This window comes from Scophthalmus maximus, chromosome 10, assembly GCF_022379125.1.
Source record: "Scophthalmus maximus strain ysfricsl-2021 chromosome 10, ASM2237912v1, whole genome shotgun sequence".
Lineage (NCBI taxonomy): Eukaryota > Metazoa > Chordata > Actinopteri > Pleuronectiformes > Scophthalmidae > Scophthalmus > Scophthalmus maximus.
In genome coordinates this window covers 6,919,727-6,945,822 of record NC_061524.1, presented here as the reverse complement: position 1 = coordinate 6,945,822, position 26,096 = coordinate 6,919,727, and the positions used below count along the sequence as shown (strand labels likewise).

At 42.2% G+C, this 26,096-nt stretch overlaps 1 protein-coding gene across 26 annotated transcripts in view; it reads left to right on the top strand.

Moving 5' to 3' along the window:
* LOC118284298 (regulating synaptic membrane exocytosis protein 1-like) overlaps nucleotides 1-26,096 on the top strand; it is a 68,528-nt gene that overhangs the window by 23,505 nt on the left and 18,927 nt on the right. For 19 of the 26 annotated variants that reach the window (XM_047335001.1, XM_047335007.1, XM_047335005.1 and 16 more), the window contains 11 exons: nucleotides 12,748-13,019; nucleotides 14,178-14,875; nucleotides 20,140-20,180; nucleotides 20,483-20,596; nucleotides 20,741-20,840; nucleotides 21,031-21,154; nucleotides 22,358-22,375; nucleotides 23,655-23,701; nucleotides 24,738-24,853; nucleotides 24,951-25,081; nucleotides 25,742-25,913. In XM_047335001.1, coding sequence (XP_047190957.1) covers nucleotides 12,748-13,019; nucleotides 14,178-14,875; nucleotides 20,140-20,180; nucleotides 20,483-20,596; nucleotides 20,741-20,840; nucleotides 21,031-21,154; nucleotides 22,358-22,375; nucleotides 23,655-23,701; nucleotides 24,738-24,853; nucleotides 24,951-25,081; nucleotides 25,742-25,913 — 1,833 coding nt within the window. The remainder of the gene's footprint in view (nucleotides 1-12,747; nucleotides 13,020-14,177; nucleotides 14,876-20,139; nucleotides 20,181-20,482; nucleotides 20,597-20,740; nucleotides 20,841-21,030; nucleotides 21,155-22,357; nucleotides 22,376-23,654; nucleotides 23,702-24,737; nucleotides 24,854-24,950; nucleotides 25,082-25,741; nucleotides 25,914-26,096) is intronic. The other 7 variants (XM_035607085.2, XM_035607109.2, XM_035607110.2 and 4 more) reach the window with 3 other exon arrangements.

Genomic DNA, 26,096 nt, shown 5'->3' with positions numbered 1-26,096 from the left:
CTTGTTGTTTGGACCCATCAAACCAACCAAGCCATAGATACTGTATTGGACAAGCATAGTTTCTGTCAAACGGAGGCCGGGTGGCTGAAAAGCCAGACTCACTGGCCCTATCCGGTGTAACTCTTGGGTTTGTGTATCGGCCTTATCCGTTGCTGTAAAGAAGACTCCCCTCATCATCATGTTACCTGGTTAGACAAGAGTTAGACAGCATCACGGGATGTTATACTGCTGGAGCAGCATTCCTGGTGGACATGCTTTTAACGCCTTCCTCTGCTTGTGTAGTTGTGTCAGGTTTAGAACCTGACTTGGCCTTGGCTGCCTTCCCTCGGGGCAGCTGCCAAACTGGCACTTTGATGATACTTGGCCCGGGCTTGGAACACCACGACTGCCCAAGAGTGCTTTGGTGTGCTGTACATAGCAGCCCCACTCCTTCGCTGAAGCTCGGTACAACAATCACTGGCTCTAAAGAAGAGAGTTTTGGCAGTGCGGAGCCCTTATGTACCACTGACTGTAGAGCTGGACAGCTGACTGGGTTTGAATTACTGTTTGACATGGATTCATTTAATTACTTGGGGATTGATTAATCTTGTTTGGCACAGCGGTCCGAACGTGCAAAGTTACCCTGCCGGCTTTTCCAACTCCACTCAAACTAGACATTCAAAGTTAAAGTGAAAGTATTGGCAAGGGTGTTTCTGGCCTTAAATGATACGTAGTCCATCAGTGTGCTGTATATTGTCCGTTTTACTGCTTTTGATTGAGTGCTTTTTAAACTGGATTTCCGTCTTCTTTGAGGTTTCCCGGCAAAACGTGGCTTATTGTTTTCCGAGAAGTTACCACACTTAGATGTCAGATATAGATATGATCCATAATCCGAAGCAAATGTATCAGTCCCTGGAATGACCATCTGGCAGCACATTTTGTCAAATGGTACTTTAAAGTTTGCCCTAAGTCATTGTGCTGTGTGTGAATCAAACCAATAGGAAACAACTCGACAGCCAAAACCTTTAGGTCAAATAGGGATATACAACGATCCAATACTTGTATGGGATATTGGTCTGATACTAACTCAGATAGCCGGATCAGGTATTAGAGTTCATCGCCTCTCTGTAATCGGCCCGTGCCCTCTTTTAGATGAAAAAAAGAGATGTAGCTTTTTTCTTGTAGATGAAGCTTTAGAAGGCATAACGATGCACAGTGTGCGCTGCGTGCAGGCTGGCGTGTCGCGCTAATGATATTCAGGGCTCATTATCTGCAGCGATGGCTGAGCTCTGGTGTGTGTGTGTGTGTGTGTGTGTGTGTGTGTGTGTGTGTGTGTGTGTGTGTGTGTGTGTGTGTGTGTGTGTGTGTGTGTGTGTGTGTGTGTGTGTGTGTGTGTGTGTGTGTGTGTGTGTGTGTGTGTGTGTGTGAAAACACTTACGACCTAATCAGCCACCGGGGGGGGGGGGGGGGGGGGGGGGCGATGAAGATATTTTGGCTTCACTTTTTTGAGCTGTTATCCATTGCTGTCCATTTTTTACATACAGCCGCCCAGTGTCAGCGGGGATTAGCTCCATCTCCAGTATACTTTAGCTTTTCATTTCTCCTAAGCACAACAGTTTGGAATCTACTCTAATGGGCGGCTCTCGTTCTTCATGACAATATTCCGGTGGAGGAGAAATGTTTTGGCTTGTGCGTGATAAAAACAAAGGACTGGGAACTACCAGGCTGATTGGTTAAGTGTGTTATGTATAATTTGTATTTTAACTTGTGGTTTCTCTCTTTATGTTCTTCGACCTGGAAATCCAGGAAATGAAAAAAGCGAATGAAAATGTAAGAACGTTTTTTTCACTCATGGGGACATACAGTAGTGACAATATGGGAGTATCTTAGTAGTTTTTCTGTGTGTTACGTACCTGGAACCAGATTGTGTAGTTATATAAACTGGAAACAGACGGAAAGCGAGTTAGCTTTGCTGTGCTGAAAGTAAAAAAGGAGTATACTGCCTCTTATTTTCTTAATCCGTACTCAATGAGTTGCTTCTGCGGGACTTGTCTTCATGGGACCTTTGGACAGAGAGAGGCTCCATGCTCCATGCTTTTCTTCACCTCACTCTTGGGCGGAAACTCAATAAGCAGTGTCGAGATCCTTGCTTCATACCCACCAATCATATACTGTACGAGCATGACCCACTGTCAGTCAATGAGATCTGTGTAATCAGTTTAGGTGCTTACCCCTGGAGTGCACCTCTGTTGTCTGCTGGCACTATTTCTAGCATCAGTTTAACTCCCTCACAGCCTCCTCCCGTGTTACCTTTAGTGATGTGCCCTCGGAGACTCACGCACGTCCATTCGTCATACACGTGCTCATATATGTCACCGTCGTCTCAATGTATTCGTGCCGTATCACACACTTTGCCCTGGGGGAGGAATTTATTTTTTTTTTCAGCTCAGGTGTCAATTCTGTGTCATGCCTGCGTAGATTTGTGTGAAGCATCACAGAGCCACTCTCAATTACTCGAGGTCAAAATGCCCCAACGAAGGATTTATGTGCGCCAATAGATATCATGTAAGCTGACCGTTGAATGTAAAAGTTGGTCTTGCACCCTGAGAGGAATGAAATGGAATCAAATAAAGGCAAAAATACCCCAAAAATTCTAATCTTACTACGAGCCTGATACTTGTGCAAATGTATATGTATTGATCCAAGCCTACAAGGAATTATGGCTTTGTGCTGCTTTGTGTCGGTGGGGCCGCGCCGTAGAAAAGCCTGAGCGATGTGTCATCTGCTGTTAACGCCACAGCGCCTCATGATTACTATTGATCGGCAGTCTCGCTAGCTGCGTCCCTCTCCATGTCCGTCTCTCATTGACTAGTCTTAAGGGGGCTATCGCTCTCCTGGTTGTTGCTGCACACACCCTCGCGAAAGGCTCGCGCACTTACGAGCACGGACTGCGGTTCACAAACCAGGGAAGGCACACTCACGTTGCCTGTGCACATATACACACAATCTGTGCGTGAACACAAATTCAAACTTAGGCTCAGCGGTAACATAGTGAGAGAGGGAGAGCTCAGTTTTGCTGTCAGTGCATCTAAACTGGAGGTCTGTTACGACACTGATGTAAATGTAAAGTCAAAGTTTCTGATGTGGAGAATGATTGATGGGGATTTAAAAAACAAGATAATGATGCAATGTTCACATACAGTATTTTCTTTTTCTGCCTGTTCCAGTTCTGCGTCAAAGCTATAATGTCTCAGACATGCACTGGAGTCTAGACATCTTCCTGAACTCTTCCGGAGGGACTGTATGCGGGGGAAATGTCCCGAATGTTGATCCAAATATTTTCTCGAATTTTTCCTGCCAGCGCCCAAGTAAAGTGTGAGAAGACAGCGGGAAAAATCTCCTGTGAGATTCACATTGAGATAGTGAAAAATTCCCTTGGTCCTCCCTCCAGACAATCTCCTGCTGCATTCTTCATTTGTGAACAGCCAACTCTGGAAATTTGTCAAGACCCATTTTTCAATTCCACACCACTTTTTTGTTGTCTGCACCGCTGCAGTGTATGATTGTAATTGTTGTAAATTATTATTTAAGAGCATATTCAAATGCTTGAGAATTCGACTTGAATTACGTTTGGGGCCTTAGGAGAGACAGCAAAATCAATGTCTCTGGGATGACCATATCCTGACTTCTGGTCGTTACAGATATGCTTTTATTTCAATCAATACGACGGTCCACACAGTCTGCGTAACAGCGCACATTTAGCTCGTTCTAATAATACTAATAGTGACTAGGAGCTAATTTTCACACTTGAAGTCTTTTCCCCTCCGTATTACGCACATCACTACGTTGATTGTGTGTTGGGCCCCGAGCGCTGCTGAAACGCGGGGTGACCTACGTTCGTTAACGACTACGATGGAAGTGAGTCACGACCGAAGCTGCAGCTTCGGCATGCTGATGTCACCATGTGGGCAGTGTGGACTTTGTGTAATCGTGGGTCGAGCTCCAAAAATGCTGCCTCTTAGACCCCTACTTATTAAGTAAACCCCCCCCCCCCACAGACACACACACAGACCTTGTCATTCTTTATATTGTTCTCTCTCTCTCTCTCTCTCTCTGTCTCTCTGTCTCTCACACACACACGCACACGCACCTCCAGCTGTCACTCACTGAATACAGACATTTACAGGTGTGAAGTTTGCTAACTAGAGACATTTAGTGGTGAAAAGTGGAAGTGCATCATCATGACCCTCATCCACTGCACTACTGCAACGCTCGAGGATCAGAGAAAGTGTGTGTCTGGGTGACAGCGGTGGGCAATTCCTGCTGTGGAACGAGTGTTTAGGTATAAAACACACACACACTCACAAACGCAGGGCTCGCATGTAGAGTTGAATAGTTGATCAATATTGTAGATAATTTACTTTGGCTAAATATAGAAAGGCCAAGTGAGGGCCTGTCCGGAGGTCAGATGTACATTTCACATACAAGAGAGAAAGTGTGTGTGTGTGTGTGTGTGTGTGTGTGTTTATAGACCTACTGTATGAGTGGATAATATTAAGTGTGTGAGTATTGTACTCTCTTGTAAAACTATGTTCTGTGTGTTACTGTACAAATGCACCTGGGTGCCTGCAAATGCATTTATTCGCGTATGAACGTTCTGTGCATGCACGTAGCGTATGTAGATGTGTGCCCACTTATGTGTGTGTGTGTGTGTGTGTGTTGCTGTGGGTGCTGTGCTGGGCTGATATAGTACCTCATTAGCTGCTGTGGACACAAATCTCCTTTGTGGCAGTCTTTCATCCTTAGCGCAGGATTTATAGACGCCCTTGGTTACGGCGCCCACATCGCATGCTGCCGGTGCCACACGTCAAGCTGTCAATGGCTGATGCTACTTCCTGGTCCCGCCCCACCTCCCACTCCCTTCCCCTTTCTGGGGTAAATGTGGTATTTTTTTGTCACCCAATATCAGTGAATGAAGATCAATGATTTGACATTTTCACGTCCTCCCGCCATCTTGCGCTGGTGACAACAATTGGAGCCAAAGTCTGTACAGTTGTGGTCGGGAAGTGGACGTATTGAGAAAACTCTATCCTTAAGAGAAGCAAATGTCTTATTCTATCAATACAGTTTTACATTGTGAGGGAGTTTTAAGTTTTGTTTCCAGCAGTTGCAGTAGTTGCACTGCTGTACACTTGGAAACTTTCCATAAATATTTTAAATATTGAATAATATGGCAGCAGACGGTAATGATTAAAACACAGAGGAGGTACTGCAGTTGTTGCCCCTTGGCAAAGAGAGACTAGAGGTCAATTCACCCAAGAATCCATAGTTTTCCTTTTTTTAACACCTGTCTCCGAGAGCCTGTCTTAAACCGGATACAGTGACGGTGAACATCTGAACGTATAAGGCACCAGCCATGGGAACCTCTCTCTGTCTCACACTGAGTTCACCCATTTCACATACTGTACAGTGTGTGGATACACAAATGGCCAACTCTCTCCAGGAAACACACACCGAGCAACACAAACTCTGAGATTCCACCGCTGGATTATTCATCGTTCCACTGTATCACACACACACACACACACACACACACACACACACACACACACACACACACACACACACACACACACACACACACACACACACACACACACACACACACACACACACACACACACACACACACACACAAGCAAACGCACCACATACACATGAGCAATGATGTGGATACAGACTTCTGCTCCACACACACACACACACACACACACACACGCAGATGGACACACGCAGATGCAGCAGGATGCAAAACAAACACACACAGGGGTTCGGTGTCCTAGTTTCCATCTGTGGAGAAGCTATTCTCTCTCTGGCTCTCTCCTTCACTCACATACTCATCTCAGGGGGGATCTTACTGTGGTCACGTGACACACTGCTGCTGTTGTGTGTGTGTACGTATGGATGAGAGCAGGCGTTTGTGTCTGCATGTGTGCACCGCTGCTCATGTGCATATATTTGATTGTATGTATGGTCTTTGAGTGAGTATGCAGAGGCTGCCCGTATGTACAGTATGTACATCCTTTATGTGTGTGTGTGTATCTTTGTGTGTGTGTGTGTGTGTGTGTGTGTGTGTGTGTGTGTGTGTGTGTGTGTGTGTGTGTGTGTGTGTGTGTGTGTGTGTGTGTGTGTGTGTGTGTGTGTGTGTGTGTGTGTGTGTGTGTGTGTGTGTGTGTGTGTGTGTGTGTGTGTGTGTGTGTGTGTGTGTGTGTGTGTGTGTGTGTGTGTGTCAGTCAGTCAGCTAACCGGCAGGTTCTGGTCTCTGCCTGCCTACGGTTCCTCCTCTTCGGTGCTTGTTTCACCATCAGTGTGTGATTTTATACAGGGATTACAATGGGATTAAGTGAGTCTCTTATAAAATAACAGCTCATCGCTCTGTATCGCCCCAACACCGGCCATTTGTTCTGCGCTATCAACAAACTCTAACAAAGTCTTACAACGGTGAAACACAATAAATGCTCAAGCAGGGAGTGAAATGTGCTTAGGAAGAATGCACCAGCAATAACATTGAGTGGTGAGATAATCTACCTGCATGGCGAATGGTCCAACCAGCAAATGTTGCATTTTCAGCACATAAACTTATCTTTATCTTTATCCTAGAAGAATTGATTAATATCTGTATGTTTGTTTTTTTTAATTAAGAAATGTCCTTTAGGCCTTATAGTTTGTCCTAAAATGCAGCAAATTTGGTTCTTTAGAATATTTGTGTGTTGGAGACTTGCAGCGGATATAATTATGTTTCAAGAAATAACTTTTTCCCCAAAAAATTCAGCACACAACAGACTGATTTACAGCAGAAGATCTGTCATGGCTGCAGAGGGAAAAAGGTCAAATGATAGTGATGCAATAATGTAGCACATTTTTGATGCAATCTTTTTGATAAAAGTGAAAAAAAGAAATAACAAAACACAAAGGAGATAATATTAAGATGATGTTCAGCTGAGCTCTTTGTTTTCTTTTTATAGCCTGCAACTTTAATGTTTTTAATGCCTCTCTCACTGTTATCAACCGCCTTGTCTTTGGCTCAGCAGGCAGATGTTCTGAGATAAAAGCTCTGATAAACCCAGTGTACACTCCCACCCGGCCAGCATCCAACGCCATGACAAAGTCAGAGACCAGCTGGTGAACATAGTGGAGCATTTAGCAGCTAAAGACCTGGATTTCTTTTCCCCTCCAGAGTTTGCACCAAACCAGAGGATACGGGACAGTAAAATATTGCACTTGCAGTCATGTCTGTAGAAACATGACTTCATGAGAAAGCTAATGTTGCTCTGAATCTGCTGAATGGATGGTAAATGGACTGAATTTATATAGCACTTTTTTAATACTAACAACCTCTCAATGTGCTTTACACTACAAGTCCCATTCATAGATTTACGAAGCGCTATTATATGGCACACTTTTCTGTCACACTGCCAATTGAGGGTTCAGTGTCTTGCCCAAGGACACGCGGTGGAACTGGGGGATCGAACCACTGACCTTCTGGTCATTGGCTCTACCTCCTGAGCCACAGACACCAAAATGTGGACGGGGAAACTGGCTGTTCCCCATATCACATATAACTTTAGAAGACATGTCAAGTGTTGCATTTACAGCTTGTTTCTGCTGCCCCCAAGTGACGGAATAATTTTGTGCAGGTTCAAGCTTTGAAATCCAGCAGCCTTTGTCAGATCATACAAAACACAGGCAATGCACTATATTGCGCTGGATGGTGAATACAGTATACTTTAACACTGTATATAACATACTTATACATATACAGTAATACACACAGCCAAGCTAATCAAGAATTAAAGAGGAAAAAACATCAAACCCTCCAAACTAATTACCATGCATAACAAAAACAAAAGGTTATCCTGCTGAACGTCCCGTCGGTTTCTATTATATTGTACAAAAAAATAGTAAAAACGAAAAATTATTACAATGCTTTACACAGCAATCCTCCTATTGTGTTTTAATATTTATTGGTTTACATTGGGTTTTATTACTTCTGTATTTAAATATACACATGCAATCACCAACTTAAATTCCTTGTGTCTGCATATACACAGTACTTGGCCAATTTTTTGCTGATTTTTTAGAGTTAAAGTGTAATTTTTTTGGGGAGGTTTCAATTGCTGGGGTCAATTTGACCCCAAACATAAAATATATATTATTATTTTAATACAATACCTGGGTTCATTTTGATAGTGACAACAGAGGATGCAATAAAAGTGCTAAAAGTCACAGGCTTTCGCTTACAGGGTCTTCCAGGTAGGCATCGCATGATACATTGTGTAAACGTAATTGTTTAATAAATACAGTTTATTCAAACATTAACGTAAATAACTTTGATACATATTGGGCCCATTAAAAAAACTGTACTAATTTAAAATGTTCTATAATGCCTTTAAGAGAGTATTTGACAAATATTTTCAATTAATAAACTTTGTAAACTAAAAATAGAAGAAAAAATAAGTAGACTATTAGAGGTCACGTGATTTCCTGGCAACGGCGGATGCGCGCCAGTTTTTCTGGGTCCACCGAGTCAGGTCGTCCAGAGCAGCAGGCGACGCGACGACAGTCTTAGTGTGCAGGTGCACAGGTGCAGTGGCACTCAGTCTCCTGAAAAAAAAAAAAATAAAGAAGAGAAAAGAAAATGTCGACCAGACGCGTTAGAGAGTCGTGGCTCGTTCTGGATAAAACATACGAAACCCCCACGTGGGATGAATGCTACGCCGACGCGACGCCGACGGCGGCATCAGCATCAGCATCGGCGATGGAGACCGAGATGGACCAGTAAGTGCGGCGTGTTAAACTGCTCGTTGTCGTGAGTCTTCGCCGTAAATATGGAGAGAAAAACCCCACGGCTCAGATTCTAAATAACCACCGAGGTTTGTCACTGAGCGTCGTCTTCAGTATTTGTGGAAGAAGCGACGCCACTTCCTCAACGGCGGCCATTTTGACATTAAATAGTCGGTGAACGCAGGTGATATTAATCACACCAATCAAAGCTCAACCTCCATAGAACAGAACCTTCATCGACGTGATTCGTTACACCTGAGTTTACCGACGGTTTCATGTCAAAATGGCCGCCGTGAACCAGGTGTATTAGCTGGTTAGCTAAGTGTTAGCTAACAGCCAAACAGTGTCGTGGTGAGTGACCACGTGGCTGTATTTGTTTTTGCTGGCGAACATTGATGTGTGATTGTTGCACTCTCACGGCTAACATTACCTGCTGACAGCATTCATGGACCTGTTTGAAATCACACACATTTCTGTTTATTTTCACTGTGTGATATTTACATTTTTACATTTTAAAACACATCCGTTGAAGATGTAAATTAAAGATTTCTTCAGTTAATTAACCAAAGGGGCGTTGAATCAGGAAGAACTCATCTTTCGATGAATCTTTACAGACTTTAGTTAATTGAGCTGTCATCAGACATGAACTCTATTGCGCACACTTGCTTGCTATGAATTTTGTGTTCTCACATGGGCTCACTCGCACATTTTTTCCGGAAATTTCACTGGTCGACTTGTTCAATTGTCTGGAGCAACACTTGTGGACACTCGGTTTCTCACATCCAGCCCCTCTGAAAATGTTCAGGATTTTTTTTTTTTTAATCGCTAAAACAATTAGAGATTCGGGCAGCGAGGCAGAGGCCTGGGTCCAGGCCCTTTTTGAACTAGACGACAACAACTGCTCCACTTCCGCCGCCAGTTGCTGTTTGGTTTTAGCAACAGTATCTAAATCCCCTGCGTGTTTGTGTGTGCTAGTTTCAGCCCAGACGAAGAAGAGAAGGATGGAGAACGGTCGTTATTTTCTCTTTCTTCCCCTTTGGATCGGCTTCCACCTTCCAATGCCTCACTCCCAACTCCTGCAACATCCGTCTTGCCACTTACCAGAGATGTGCAGTTCAGGCCCTTCACCCCAACTCAGTGGAGAACCAGACAAGCTGCGGCATCACACCCTTATAGTGCGCGGGACTATAATGAATCTAGATCACCTTCTTCCTGGGAACGTGGGTGCGGCTGCTCCTTCGACTGTAGTGAAAGAAGTTACAGACCCAGAAGACGCACGTCGGGTGGATACAGGCCGAGAAGCTACAGGCCGAGAGCGTCGTCGCTCGAGCACTTACCTGTGGCCATCCAGCCCACCAGGTGGTACCAGGTTGTTGGGAGCATGCCGTGCAGCCACTGCAGAGCCCTGGGGAGGCACCAGATGACGTTCTGGATGTGCCAGAGCTGCAAGGTGCCCCTGTGTCTGGTGCCATACAGAAATTGCTACGTTAAATGGCACGGGCAGAGATGTTAAAGGTGGATGGAAGAGTGGAAGTTTTCCTTTTAGGAAGGAAAGGCATTGATGTTTATTCTCCCATGAAGGAATTGAGTTGGGTTTTTTTTTTGTCAGGGCGACTTCAGTCAGCCTCTAGGCTTTTCCAGTGTATCGTTCACTGTCAGATGTGTAGTTGACATGCACACTGCTAAATGCTATAACACCCACTGTTAATTTGGTGTTAACAAGACTAGTACCAGTTTTCTCACTTTCTCTGAGTAGTTCCTTTTACATTTCCTCATGTTTGTTTGTGGTGGTCAACTGGTTTGCCCACCATTTCCTTTTGTTGTTCTAAGTTTTCCTTGTTCTGTAAATGTTTGTTTCCGATTAAATTGCAGAGAAGTTGTATGTGGTTGTTTTTTCCTTTATTGTTATCTAGTTTAGATCAAGTAAAACACCCTCTAGTTTCAACAACTAATTCCACATAAGAATATTAAAAAGACTATATTAGTCTCTTAGTTTTACGTCATAAGGTTTTGGGTTTCACACTAAAAAAAGTTTTCTTTCTTCAGGATGCGTTTGAATTCATACGTGTACGCTGCACCCCGTCACCACCGCCCGTCTGTACACGTATGTACAAGTAGACCAGCACTGCAGTGTCGACCTGGCAGGCGTCCACCTCGTCGGTCTGGCTGCAGAAAATCGCAGATTGGTGGATGTTCTCACCAACGCTATAATGTCCCACATGAGGCAGTGTTTTGCTTTCTTAGCTCCGTGTGTGTGTGTGTGTGTGTTGAGTGTTGTTTGAGCACAGATTTTCTCTCTCCCTGGTGGTGCTGGGGTGTTTGGCAGGATAAATATAGCTGCGTTGGTGTAAAGCTGTTTTCTCTTCGTCTTTTGTAGCCTTAATCAAAAGCAATCTGGAGGAGTGATAAATAGAAGGGAAAGGAGGAGTGTGGAGGGGGAGAGGGAGAAAGATGGCCAATGCCAGAGTGTTTTATTTTAGCTCTCTTTAAAGAGTCATTGGGGAGTGTTCAGGAGTAATGAGAACCCTGGTGGCTGGAGGAGAGGGACTGACTCTAACCTCCCCTCTCTCTCTGCCTCTTGTTTCCCGCCCAGCCTCATTTCCTCCGTCATCCTCTCTTCCTCACTCCGACTCCCATCACAACACAGGACTGTGACATTGGCTGTGTTCACACGGCAGCGCTTCGTGCTCAATCCTCGTATCTATTCTTATTGATATGAGCTGACAAGTGATGCTGATGAGAAGCGCACACAAGAATACGTCATGTATATACTGTATGACTGAAGATGTCAGAATTTGACTTAACTAATACAGTATTGTAGCAGAAGTATTGTAGCTGGCATTTAGTTTTTCCCTCAATGTTGCCTTTTATTATCTTAAATGAAAATACAGGGTTAACCATTGTTGTAAATTACCATGTGGTCATTGTCCTGCTCAGTCAGTAGATATTAAGAAGTTGTCATAGTGAGGAATAAATACTTGACAAAGGAGCAAACTCGATTTGGTGAAAAATGTTGTGGGATGTGTTTGAAGTCTCTAGAAAAAGCTGATAAATGGAACTTGTGTTGCAGAAGTTGGGCTGGATTTGAAAAAAAAGGAGATTAATATTCCAGTGTGGCACTGAAAAAAATAGTTTTTGTATTGAAACTTGCAGAATCACAACAGATTTTGACTGAATCACGGTTTCTTTGGAGGAAGCGCATGTATACTGTAATTTAAAATTGGTTGGTTGCCTTGGTTTTAATTTGTTGTCACTGTGTCACTATGTTACACCAGAAAAAGGTTATGCAATCCATGCTTTTTTGTTTTTGCATACACACTGACGACGGAACAAAATCTGAAGTTTGTCATGTGAGAGAAGAAAATGTGACTGCGTCGGACACTCGGCTATAGTGTGTGTGCGAAGTAAGTGAACACAGCCAATGTATTGTCAGTGTGCATATGTGTGATGGGACGAACGGAGCGAAAGAAGATGAGGAGCATCATTTTGGCCGAGAGCGGAGTGTCCTTTCATTACTCTGTTGGCTTAATGTTCTCTGTTTGGAGGCCAAAAGCAGCCCACAGTGGAAGTCAAGCTGCTCCCTGGTGTACCGGCCATGATGCTGATCTTAAAACGCTTCCATAGAACCCTCTTTCTGGATGACTCATGCGCAGTAGCGCATCTCTTTGGGAAGCTCATTGTTCCATTTCCTAATTGACAGTCACCACAACTGGAACTGGGCCTAAGTTTAGTGGTCAGCAAGTTGGTCAGCATAGTTTTCACTGGCTGCAGTAAAGAAGAGCTTCTTCCTGACTAAACTGGTTAATGTAATTGTGTGTAATATTATCTGACGAAAGCCTGTTGGCAAAATATATCTGTAATGTTGAAAATCTAGACATAACATGGCTGTGGTTGTAATCCGTACCTGTGCTCCTTGTTTCCTAGGTGATCTGGGTTTGTAATAATTGCCGGAAGCAGCAAGAGATCCTCACCAAGCCAGGGGACTGGTTCACAAGCCTGCCCGGAAAGCCTGGCGGCCTCGGCTCAGCCGTCAGCGAGCCGTCCGTGTGCCAAACGCCCGGGGATAAGAAGCTCCGATCTCGCTCCCAAGCACCCTCAGACTCCACCACTGCAATACAAGACCCCAACCGACCCGGTGCACCCGGCGCCACACCTGGCACCGATGCACGGTCACGTAGCGAACCACCACGGGACACGTAAGAAGAAGCAATGTGAAATAATGACAGCGTATCTGACAGATGTGAACAAACTGAAGAAATGTGTTAACTCTGATACAGGGAGTGTGTTTTCCTAAACAAAACCAACATTATTGAAAAACGTTGAGATTTTTTTTTTAGCTACGCAACTGACGTGTGCATAAAAGATGATTAAGTAATACCTTCATTGTAGTGATCTTAGACGTGCACTTAATTTAAGTCATAAGAAAAGCTAATTAAAGCAAACGGGACACAGCTGACCACATTTTGGAGACGCACAGAAAAATACCTGAATTTTTGGTTTTTTTAAATGACAGATCGTCTCCGCATAAATGACTGAGAGCCTCGGCATCCAGTACTGCGTCCATTCAAACAGTAGCTTGAAAACAAACTGCTCTCTTCAGAACAACAATCAGTCACTTTAAAGAGAGAGAATATAGTGTAGCAAACAATACTGTTACTGTGTTTGTGTTTATTACCTTAAAGGGATATTCCAGCAATTCAGCACTCCACTTAAAACCAGAGGACGTGAGACAGATAAAAAAAAAAGATCTAACTAGGAAAGGATATGACACTATTTAGTCCATAGTGTGGGTCAATCTACAAAACCACTGGCTCCTACAAATCCCATAATGTAACTCGGTAGTCTCATTTGTTTACACCAACCCTTCCAGGAAAATCCTGGAAAATCCTCCAGAGTAGTTCTTACCATGACTGGTAAAAGTCGTTTTGATGTGTGAAATTGGTGGAGTGTAGCTCAACTTTTGTTCTCTGAGCCGCAGAAGGTCACTCTCGTGAAATATGTTAATATTTGTTCTGCTGAGCTTTATCTGCTGCATTCATGATCGTTCTTAAGAAAGCAGTCTGTGTTTTTGTTTCCTATGCTACTGGAAGTGTGATGGAAGAAAGCAGCCAGTGCCAAAACACAGGATTGTAGAAAGTGTTGTCACTCATGACTTTCTATTAATGGAAATTAATGTTAACAATGAAGTGGTGATGGATGTAAAATCATACCAATGAGCTTAGATGATACAACAATTCTTTACAAAGAATGTAAATACAGTATCCAATAATCTATGTGCCTGAAATACAAAATTTAGTTTTTCAACAAATCTTGACTTTTTCTTTCCCTATGTCCCCACATTGATTATCCCTCAGGAGAAATGGACGGGGAGGTGGAGGAGTTGGTCGAGGGGAGCGGCGACCAGTCCAGCCCAGGCTGCAGACCCAGGTCTCCATGGACCGGGACCTCCGGGGGGAGTCCAGGGAGCGCAGGGAAAGCCGGCGACTGACAAAGGGTCGCTCTCTGGAGCATGATCCAGTGGGAGGAGGTGGCGGAGTAAGGCGGACAGAAGAGGGGGGCTACCGCCACGTGGACCACAACGGTGCCACCGCTTGCCAAGCAGGGCTGGTCCCTCCTGGAGGCCGAGGACACCCTGTGCCCATGCAGGGTCGTGGCATGGGAGTAGTAGGGGAGCTTGGGGAAGGCGTTCGGCCTGGTCAGAGGACGGTGGGTGGGGTTGGTGGGCCGCATGAACACAACCTTGCTCAGCAAGCACCTCCCCCTGACCTCAGAGAGCCTTCTGGTCCGGGGCCTGCCTCGGCCCCCGGCCAGGGACCTGTAGTGAGGCGGACCAAACGGGAGAAGGCTGAGAGCATGCTGCGCAACGATTCGCTAAGCTCTGACCAGTCGGAATCAATTCGTCCGCCACCCCCGAGGCCCTACAAGTCAAAACGAGGGCTGGGGGCTGGAGGGAAGAGACAAACCAGCGTCAGCAGTTCGGAGGAGGAAGGAGGGACCACGCCTGAGTACAGCAGCTGTGAGGATGCGGAGATTGAAAGTGTCAGCGAGAGAGGTTAGAAATGTTATCAATCATCCCTTTGCTTCCATGAAAAACAACCTGTTTCAGCGAGGGTTTAATTTCAGAGAGCGTAGGGACAGCATTGACATCTGTCCGTTCATTTGTTCGTTCATCCATCACATGAGATGCTAGGGGGAATTTAATATTGAGGAAAATCTGAGGAAATGATCCGTCTCAGTACCTCAGTAGCTTTATGGCAATTTTTTCAACTGCTTACATATATAATTTAAGCCTGTCAGAACTAAAAATCTATAACTGTAATAACAACTTACTGTAGGCATCCCATCACATGTTCAAGTATCCTTGCTCTAAAATATTGTTATAGGACCATCATTGACTTGAGAATAGCAAATCTGTTGTCTGTATAAGTCTCTCATCACCGCCTGCAATTATTTTTTTTCCTTTTTTTCATTTCCTGTCTGCAATGCATTATGGGACAGTAGTGTTCAGCAAAGCACACTCAAAACCCAAGCTGACTTTTTGAGTTCCCTTAATGTTTTCACTTTTCAAGAGTGAATACACAACTGACACAAACCCCGAAATATTATTTAGTATGGACCTGGGACAGACATACATATATAGTACAGACATTAGCATTCGTAGCAACACTTCGACACAGAGGAGGAAGTAAATGATCCATAGAGAGACGTGTTTTCTTCATTTGGAAGCCTTCTGTATGTAGCTGCCTGCTTATCAGTTCACTCTACACACACACACCTGTAAGTTAAGGAGACTTGTAAAGAGGTGGCAGAAGACAGTGGTTATAATACCGCAATACTGCATACTTACATGGCATGTTACAAATAATAAATAAAGGAGCTTACATATAATCCACAAAGAATCGTTCAAACTGTAATGTGCACTAGCTTTTACTGAAATGACTTGAGGTTAATGCATGTCTCACAGAGTGACCCCTGGGGGACATCAACTTAACTGTAGCCTTGATTTAATTTTTCTATTTCATTACAAATCTCGAGGCACGCGTACGCACGGTGTCTCCTACAACTATAGTATACTGTCGTAAATCACACTGATTAGGTCATTAAGATGAGGGATAATAAAAAAAACACATCTCACTAACATACAATTTACAGTTCTCAAGCCATTTACAAACCTCTTCAACCTGTGCAGTAATTGTATTAATTGAAGGAAATAATGACATAAAACTATTTATATTGTTGTGAATGTGGCATTGCATTCCCGTGTGTGTTTGAACACTCCCACACTGTCAGGGGATGTGAATGTAAGAAGTGCAGACGGGAGCTGTTCAGCCTCAGTCTGCCGTCTTCATTCAGCCTCTGTGAATGTGGAGAGACCTCCCTGCTTTGACTCTGTGTTCAGTGATCACGACAGGTAAGGCTGCTCTGATGTACCTACTCATTCTCGAAGATGTATGTTCTTCAAATCTATACTTTGTACTATCACTCTACAACTACTCTGGCTCCACTGGCTGTGTTTTGAGGAAACGTCGGCACCTCCTGCCCACATTTTCCAACTTTTGTGTACGACCAGCTGTCTGAATGTCAAAGTGGGCAGCTATGCAGTACACCACTGTGCATGTTAACAAGCGTGTGTGTTTGCGTGTGTGTGTTAGCCTGTGTATGTACCGTAATGTTTGCCTCTGTGTCATGTTGTATTGTTTTCAGCTTGGCCCGGAGGGGGCACAATCCCACACTGTGCATACATGTGTGTTAGTGTGTCTGTGATGGGGCAGTTTAACCCGGGCTGACCCCTAGTGTTGACCTCGTATGGCCTCACATAGCCGACTATGTCGCCGAGCCTGAGAACACAACACAGTTTACACTCTAACCTTGTCATGTCCGAGCTGGGTTAAGTCACTTCACTACTAACAATTCGAGGCACTCGGGCTCACCACTGTGCAGTCGAGGACTATTCTGCTTGTCTTTAATTCTAGTGTTGGCTGCAGCTTATGACCAGTGGTCCTGTTGTAGGTTACAATGTAGGTTCAATGTCACTGAAGAGACAAGTTATTTCATCTGCACAATAAGACAGATACTTAATTGAGCTTGAGAGAAATTTAGAAATGATTTAACTTGAATATTGTCAGTTTTATTTGTTTTGCTTTCCTTGTAATAAGGTGAAAGTGAAAACTCCTTAAAACCTTAGAAATACCTGTTCTCTTATAGTCAAATCATTTACAATGAAATTATGTCACTGTCACAAGCCCCAGAAATTGTCTGTTGTCATGTTTTTCCGCACATTGCCTTTTTTTTTTATTGGCTTAATTCAGACTTAAAATGACAGTAAACAGTTCTTGGATCTTGAGACACTGTTTTGAAACACCCCTCTGGGTGCACTTAGTACAGTATATGTTACCTTTTATTAGCCACGCCAATGATCTGGCTTTAGGGATTCATTGGATTGTCAACAAGTCGGCTGATCCAGACAGTCATAGTATTAATTTCAATGAACCATTATTTTTGCACAATAACTGATGGATGTTGTTATGATTGTTTTCAAACGCATTCCTAAACCTGGATTACTCCCACCTATATAAAACTAACTATACTGCAAATTTAAAACGTTTAAGGTGACTTTACCTTTAATGATATGTTATGTTTGCAAACTTGAGTAAATTCTGTTAAAATACATTCATGCTAAGATGAGGATGAATATAGATATATTTAAATAGAATAGTTCTTTATTGTCCAGTGATCACCGACTCAGTCCTCTCTGCTGTCTTTCTTCTTTTTATTTACCACAATATGACAGTTCATGTCATTTTACAGTTCGTACCTAATAACCTTGACAGTGTTTAATAAGCACAATGACCATAGCCATGCTCATGCTACATTATTGCTTCAGCGTCACCGGATGCAAACATCAATAAAGTGTGGCGCGTCCGACGGAACAGAGGGCTGCCTGCAGCACCAGGCTGGACCCGGACCAGACACAGTGACATTGATCAAGTGGAGGTTTAGTATGAGTGTGTCCTGTCAGCCCAGGTTTTTAAACACACCGCTGTGGCAGCGAGATGCTGCTTCCTTTTTTAGCTCGAGACTGAGGCAGGGTCAGTGCCGCGATGTGGCTGCTGGCAGCCTAGAAGCGTCCAGGCATGTAAATCATTGTAAGATCAGTGGAGGAAAATATGCGCGTGCACACCGACAAATATGCAGTCACAGTACAGTAGAGATCCCATTATGGTCCGTGCAAGTATCCTCCTACACACAAACTCATCCTCTGATGGGAAGTAGAGCCCGAACAATATGGATTTTTGGGGGCGATATCGATATTAGGGAGTTAAAGATTCCCAATACAATACATCCACCAATATATATAGATATATATCTATATATCTATATATATCTATATCATGCAAGTGTGTATGTATATATGTATTTTTTTTTATCTCAATGATTCCTAAGATGTTGTTATCAAACCTTTAAGATAAGAACATGTAATTGAGGCTTGATATTTTAGTTTAACCATAAACTTTATCATAAATGACTATAAATTGATTAAAAAAAATTACAAATACAACCAAATAAATAGAACTTGAATTAAGAAAATAAACAAAATAATAGAATTGTCTTCGTTTTTTTGTTAATTTCTTTCAGGTCACTCGACCCATGTGGCACACACAATGATGTTCACGCTTGAGTTAGGAAATTGAGAGCTCTGTTGTCATCGTCGGAGCGTTTGCTTAAGATTACATAACGTCACTATAAGTTGTCACAACTCATTAACCTCATCGCCTCCTGGCTCCTAGAAACACTTGGCTCTGTTTTACTCTGTCATAACAGTGTCGCTGAAGTCCTGCACACATTTCATCACCGCCTCCTCGGCACGCGTACAGATGGGGCTGTGTGTTTGGATTGGCACAGGAGCTGGGGCTGAACCATTGATAATAATTTTGCCCTATTAGTCTCAAATATTCCCACTGGACATAAGGAAAATGCACCAGTTCCTGTTGAGAGCATTCCTGACAGAAACCGATGAAGAAAATAATTTTTAGACTGTGCGCATACTGCAGCTTTATCATTACTACAAGCACCTGTTGGATTTGGAGGCAAACTGTGCCCCTTTATCAAATTAAGGGAACTAAAATCAACTTACCTGCTTCTTCCAAAGCTTTCAGCTGCATCATACGGTCTTCACCAGCGAATGTCACAAAGATGGAACTGTTCACGTTGCATGCTGTACTTTAGCTTGCTCCATCTTCAGAAAGCCTTAGAGAAAGTTTGACAAAAACAGACTCCACTCACTATTATGTTCTAAGATCGCAAAAAAAAAAATTCATGCTTATTTGTAAATAAGATATTCAAAATATTTGAAATAAATTTATGGGGGCAGAGATGCAGATGCCCATTGAACAACTGTAAGGTGTTAGCAGGAGTCTGGCCAGTCTAAAATTATATTTTTATGTCTATGTGGCACAAAGAATACTCGCCTTTAAAGAAAGAAAACTGTCTTTTAAATCTAAGTGCACATGAAATGTACATGTTTAAGCAGGAAACTTGTTTTGAGATGGTTGGATACAGACACTTCAGTAATTGTAATAAAGTCAAATTTAAAAGCTTTCAACAAATGCACAAAAAAATGTCATTTTAAAAATTCTAAATAATTAAAATATTTGAAATGAAGTAAATGGTAGAACAAAGAACGCAAATCCGTAAAAAACAACTTGTATTAATAAATTATTTTTAGACAAAAGTTAATAGCAAAAAAGTAAAAGTAAAAAAATTTAGATTGTAGATTATTACAAATGTTTCAAATTCTGTGTTTATAAGAATATAAAAAATAAGCAATTTTATTCCTTTTCTGCTTCTCTAATAGATTTTTGACATGCAACATGTTATTGAATGTCATGCTGAGCATCGATAATCAAATTTTTTTTTACTCTCGGTGTAAATCCACAGAATCTAATCTGTAAAATATCTGCGAGGGATTCAAAGCATTTTAAAGACTTATCTGTCCTCTGGGGTCATCACAGATCACTCTGAGTCCGTGTCCTGCCGCTGCAGTGATTCATTTCTAATTCTAGCCCAGGCCTGATTATTCAATAAACTTAACCCTCTCCACTGTAAACAAATACCATTTTAAGAGCCCCCAAATCTGGCCGAGCTATGTATAAGAGGCCTCCGGCTGGTATGTGCTGTGTATACAATGTCTGCTGTGTGCATGGGTGTATGTGCTTGTATGTATGTGTGCTCGTATAGAAGGGGATGTCAAGGGAGTAATTCGTTTTTTGCCTCAGCATCCACAGTGTCTGAGCTGGTCTCTTTTCTCTCTCGCAGGTGACTGGGAGTGTTACCCACATGACCCCAGTGTATGGCATGTAAGTCACCATTTCATTTTTCCTCATGTCAGGTTTTCAAATCTGCATTAAGGATAAATAATGGTTCAGTCAACATTTATGTGCATGTGAAGTGTACAATATGTGTGACTGCCTTTGGTGTCGTCACGTGCTAGTTTCTGTGTTAATCACTATTCAATCTACATTTCCTGTTCTCTTACATCTTTGTAATTGATGAAAGTTTCTTTTTCTGATCTTTAGAGATATCTCAGGATGGATGTCTGAACAGCGCTAGAGTGTCAGTGTGGGCATCTGTACATGAATCCTGTTGTCTCTCGTTGCAGCATCCTGTAACCTGGCAGCCATCTAAGGAGGGAGACCATCTAATTGGACGAATCACCCTCAGCAAGAGGGGCACTGCAATGCCTAAAGAAGCTGGGGCTCTGCTGGGGTTAAAGGTCAGAGTGGAGTGGGAAAAACAAAGTCAACGCACACACTTGCGTGTTGTGATATTATTTTACAAACAGTATTCAGTCACTGATGTCTAACCCCTGATATAATGGATACCACACTAATTTCACTTTCTCTCTCCTTCGCTTTAGGTGGTGGGAGGCAGAGTAACAGAGTCGGGGAGATTAGGTGCCTTCATCACTAAAGTCAAGAAGGGCAGTCTGGCTGACGTGGTGGGACATCTTCGAGCAGGTAGCCTAAACCATCGCAGCAGTCACACTGCTTGCAGGTCCTCATAATACAGGGAAAGCCATAAGGATTTGAATAAGAGATGTCTTTTGAAAACCTGCCGATACATGTAGAACCCTCATGTCCAACTTGCTGCTCGTATAAAAAGCACAATCACAAGCATTTGCCCACGTTAATCCATATCTGATTTCAGGGGATGAGGTTTTGCAGTGGAACGGCAAGCTGTTACCAGGGGCGACGATGAAGGAAGTTTACAACATCATTCTAGAGTCTCAAGCTGAGCCTCAAGTGGAGCTGGTGGTATCCAGGCCTATTGGGTAAGTCAGGAATGTGAAAAATGCACTGCTTTATTTTCATCAATCAGTCTCCAATCTTGTGTTGCATTGAATTTAACCCTTACTCGAAGCAACAGTGTTGACAGAGGCTCAGACTCTGGGTTGGCCGACGTCAGATAAGATGGAAGACAGGGACATATATTTGTATTCTGACTGCGACTGTGACTGCATTCAAAATATAATTTTTTTTTAAAAAACATTACCTGCTGCTGCCAGGGTTTGAACAGGAGAACTCCGCTCTGTCTCATACATCACTTTAAAAAAAAAAAGCACCTGTGTTTATTTGTTGGGATGGTATGAGGTGAATAATTATCGACCAAATAAAAACGTCTGTAAACTATAAAAGAGACAAAGCGGCTACATTAGATAGTTTTGAGGCCAAGATGGTCATTTGTGAATGCAGTGTAGTATTTTATTTTATTTTTTAAAGTTCATCCATCTAAGCCCGAGTTACTTGTTCTCTACAATTATTGTTGGCTATAAAGGAAAATTCACTTTACAATGTATTGATTCAAGAGAATTGCCACAGTGGTCTTTATAAGTTTATTAATTCATATTAATTTAAAATGAGGTACAGATTCATTTAACTCAGACTGTCAGAGGGAAATATTTAATTATTCTGTGCAAAGTCTTAACATGTCTTTTATGCAGATTTGACACCTATTTTTACATGTATTTTTTTGTAACAATATATTTTGTATATTTTTCTTATTTTGATGATTCTGTCTATCTGATGTTTGCACTGATCTGCTGTAGCTATAACTAAAGTGTCAAGTCATGTATATATATATATATATATATATATATATATGTGTGTGTGTAATTAGTGATAAATTGTATAACTCTGTCCGTAATTTATATTTATTAGTTTTTTCAATATGATTAGGAATGTACAGATAAAAATGTCACAGGACACCACCTTGGATCGGACCTACAATTCTAGAGAATTCTTTGAATTCTGTCATAATCTCAAATTAATGATATCATGGCTCAAGGTATTTTTTGTCCTGTACAAGTTTTGCTTCAGCGCTTTAACAAATTTTTGTTCTAAGATGAGCTCATTGTAATGGGTTTATATTAGACTATTTATTCAAGGTATTGCAGCTTTTCTTAAGATTTAACCTCATTTGCTCTTTGATGAAAAAAAAGTTGAATGTATTAATTTCTTTCCAAACACTCGCGAAGGGTGTGTAGAAAATATCAGTAAGTAATCTGCCCATTTTATTAAAAACCCTTTATTTCTTCCCCGCATTTGGAAACAATTGGAGTTTTGCTGGCGCCATTTTGCATCTCTGAGTGAACCAATCTGAATTCAGTGGATTCAGTAGGGATGCCAATTGATGCAAATATTGGCTTTGTTGAAAATTTCTCGAATTTGTCATTTCAAATTAAATTTAACTGAAATTTGACTTGAACTGATGCAAAATGGCCAATGGGAAATGCCAATCAATGTATAGCATTGCTATTGCAAGCTTCTTAGCGCCTGGGATTCCTCTCTTTTACCCCTGGTAAAGTCTGAGGATCCCAAAGTGAAATGTAGCAGCGTTGAATAAAAATGCTCTTTTCTGCTCTTATCTTTGGTTTGAAAGTTGGTCCATTGGGATTCATAAAGCAAGCAATTTTATTTCATTTCAGTCATATGCTTTCAATATTTTGTTTTTTGAATGGGCTCCGAGGCTGCCTAGAGTCCATGAAACACTTGTCAGTGTAATGTCTGAATTTAAAACCAGAAGTTAAATTGAAAATTAAATACACATTTTAAATATTTAACCTTTTTTTGCATTGTTTCTGAGAGAGAAATAATAAAATGGATATCAATCTCATGTTCAAACAATAAGTACAGAGCTAGAGTTGATTAGCCTAACTGCTGTCAGCATTTATGCTAAGCTAGGATAACTATGCCACAACTCCAGACCTGTACTTTGTACATCTAAATCTCTGAAAGAAAGTGAGGAAATATAAATTGTAAAGAACAACAACACATATCTATCGAAGGGTTGCAAAGTTGAAATACGTAACCTTCCCACATTAAGATTTTGGAATTTAAATTGACAACGTACACTGATAAGAGTTATATAGATTACCATGCTTTCTGACACAAAGCTGGTACAGTGGATTCTGGTGTTTCCCGTGGGATCCTCGATCTCGTTGTCGACAGACTTGAGCCACAGTCTGGGCAGAGGTGCTCGTACGTTATTATTTCAGATGCTGATTGGCCCGACAGAAATACCTGAATGAGTATGGGAAACACTGCAGTCAGGAGAAGAGTTTGGCTCAACTCACCTCTTCCCTTTGCCTCTCTGTTTTATGACATTTTAGTCTCAAAATAACTTTTAATTCCAGTGCTACTTTCTTCCAGTAAACTGCTACTACATTAATATGCATGTAAGCCTGTGCATCAAGAACACTAAATTTATTTAATCCAGCCAGATGTTAGTGAGAGAGTGACTGACATGTGTCTTTGTTGCTGCTTCTTTTCCAGTGATATCCCAAGAATCCCCGACACGTCCCACCCTCCGTTAGAATCTAGTAGGTATCACCCATTGGATGGTGGAACATATCTGTGTTTGTACGTCTGTCTGTATTATCTGTTTTATATATACAGTACATTATACTTTGTCTGATATGAACCATTTTGGGAAAACGGCAGCTAAGGATTTGCAGTCACTGTTCTGTTGCAGTTCTGTTGTCAATGACTAATATGCACGACAGTCAATGAGATATTTGACTTCACTAGAGAATATTACGGTCTACAGTGGGTAATTTTACACTGTCGGGAGCAACCGAGTATGATGGGAGACAACAACCTGCATCAAGACTGAGGCAGCTGTCGAAGTGGGAGGATTCTCCTAACAGACTGAAATGCTATAGCTGCTGTGAGCAAATGTGCCAGTACAAATCTCTCATTAAATTTACATGCCACCATGGTATACAGAATATAAATAAAAGTTTTCCCCCTGTGAAGAAGTGCAGTCTTCTCCGGTCACGACTCCTACGACAGCTCTGGACCATTTGTGAATTTTGTTCTAAGCTTGAGAAAGTAGGTGAATGCCCGTCACATGGGCCACTTGAGAATTAATGTCTGTACAACTAGTTCTTGAACGAGGACCAGTGTGTTGACATTCTATGCCTTCAAATGTATTAATAATGGCCATAACTCAGTTCCATAGCTACTTTTAATGATGGAAGAAAGAGTGAAGACTTTAGACGTCATCCGTCTATGATGGATGTCAAAAGTACGAAAATGGGTTTCCACATAAATCATTATATTTGATCATAAACCACCTATATACTGCTCAGTATTTATAAACAAAAAATTATTGGACTCAAAGTAGGACATAAGCCTAGTCATTTGTCATCCTGACATGTTAGCTATGCTCCCCTTTTTCCGATGTGACATTAAAGGGAACTCTTAATGCTGCATATTACATGAACTCACTCTTCATTTTGGAGTTGAACCAGATTGCCTCTCCACTCACTCAATTCCTCACATTATTCCTCCGACTCTTGGCTAAACAACTTGACTTATTTGTCCACAATATCTTTTCGTCTTCTGTCTTCCTAGCAGGTTCCAGTTCTTTTGAGTCACAGAAGATGGAGAGGCCGTCCTTAAATGTCCTGTCTCCCTCCAGCCCCGGGATGCTCCAAGATGCTCCACAGTTAATGCCAGGGCAACTCTCAGTGAGTGTGTACCTCATGAAGTGTGTCAGGATGTCAATGTGTTTCTGAAGAAAAGATGCAGCATCCCCATTGTTTTTTTTATGTGTTTCCTGCTCAGGTGAAGCTGTGGTATGACAAAGTCGGTCACCAGCTAATAGTCAACGTGCTGCAGGCTGTAGAGCTTTCGCTTCGGCCTGACGGGAGGCCCAGGAGCCCCTACGTCAAAATGTACTTCCTCCCTGACCGCAGGTACTCCAGCAGATTAAGATTAGGACTCCCAACAGATTAAGTTGAATCACAATAGACTGCTTTTGCACATTGCTTTAAAATGGAATCTAGTGGGTCACATCAGTATTAGCAAAGACTTCAGATGAATTGGAACCACAGAATAATCAGTGAAAAGAAAGTACTTCTCCTGTCTACATAGTACAAAAACTATTCAAATACTGAAGCCTTGATTTATTATTTACTGCCATATTAGTTAATCAATTGGAGCCATGTAATCTGGTAAAAAGAGAAGAAGCCAGGTTAGGACGATCAGGCAGCAATCACAAGTGGCTGTGATATTGAGAACCCTTTGTAAGCAATATTTTTCTTAATTAAACAATATATATTTAACACGTGATCAGTTAATTTTTACAACACAGTCAGAGTTGAGTTAGAGGCAGCATCTAGTGACCATTTGAGAAACTGCAGGTTACAGCACCTTTTAAGGTGCTTGGGTACAAATACTCTATTTAAACTGAAACCTCAACCTGTAAATTCATCCCGGCTTACACAAGTTACATAAGTGGAGTATGTTTAGCTTCTAGGAAGTTTTAGTTATTTAATTTGACCACGGGACAAACGATAACAGTGAGTCCCAGGAACTCGACTGCCGAGGCTGAGGGTCTGTTTTGTGTAACACAGTGACAAGAGCAAACGAAGGACGAGAGCAGTAAAGAAGACCTGCGAGCCCAAGTGGAACCAGACATTCGTCTACACTCATGTCCATCGCAGGGATTTCCGCAACCACATGCTGGAGATGACTTTGTGGGACCAACCCAGGTCTCCAGAGGAAGACAGCATCTTTATGGGAGAGGTAACACACACACAATGAAGGTTTGATCTCCTTTCGGTTTGTAGCGCTGAATTATTGTCCTTTCCACATGTTCTTGACATGCCATCTCAGGATTATTGTGGGTCTGAATCACGGTAGTTACCTTGGTGACGTCTCTGCAAATTGTCATGTTTCGTGTGCACCTTATGGTGATCAATCAAATTA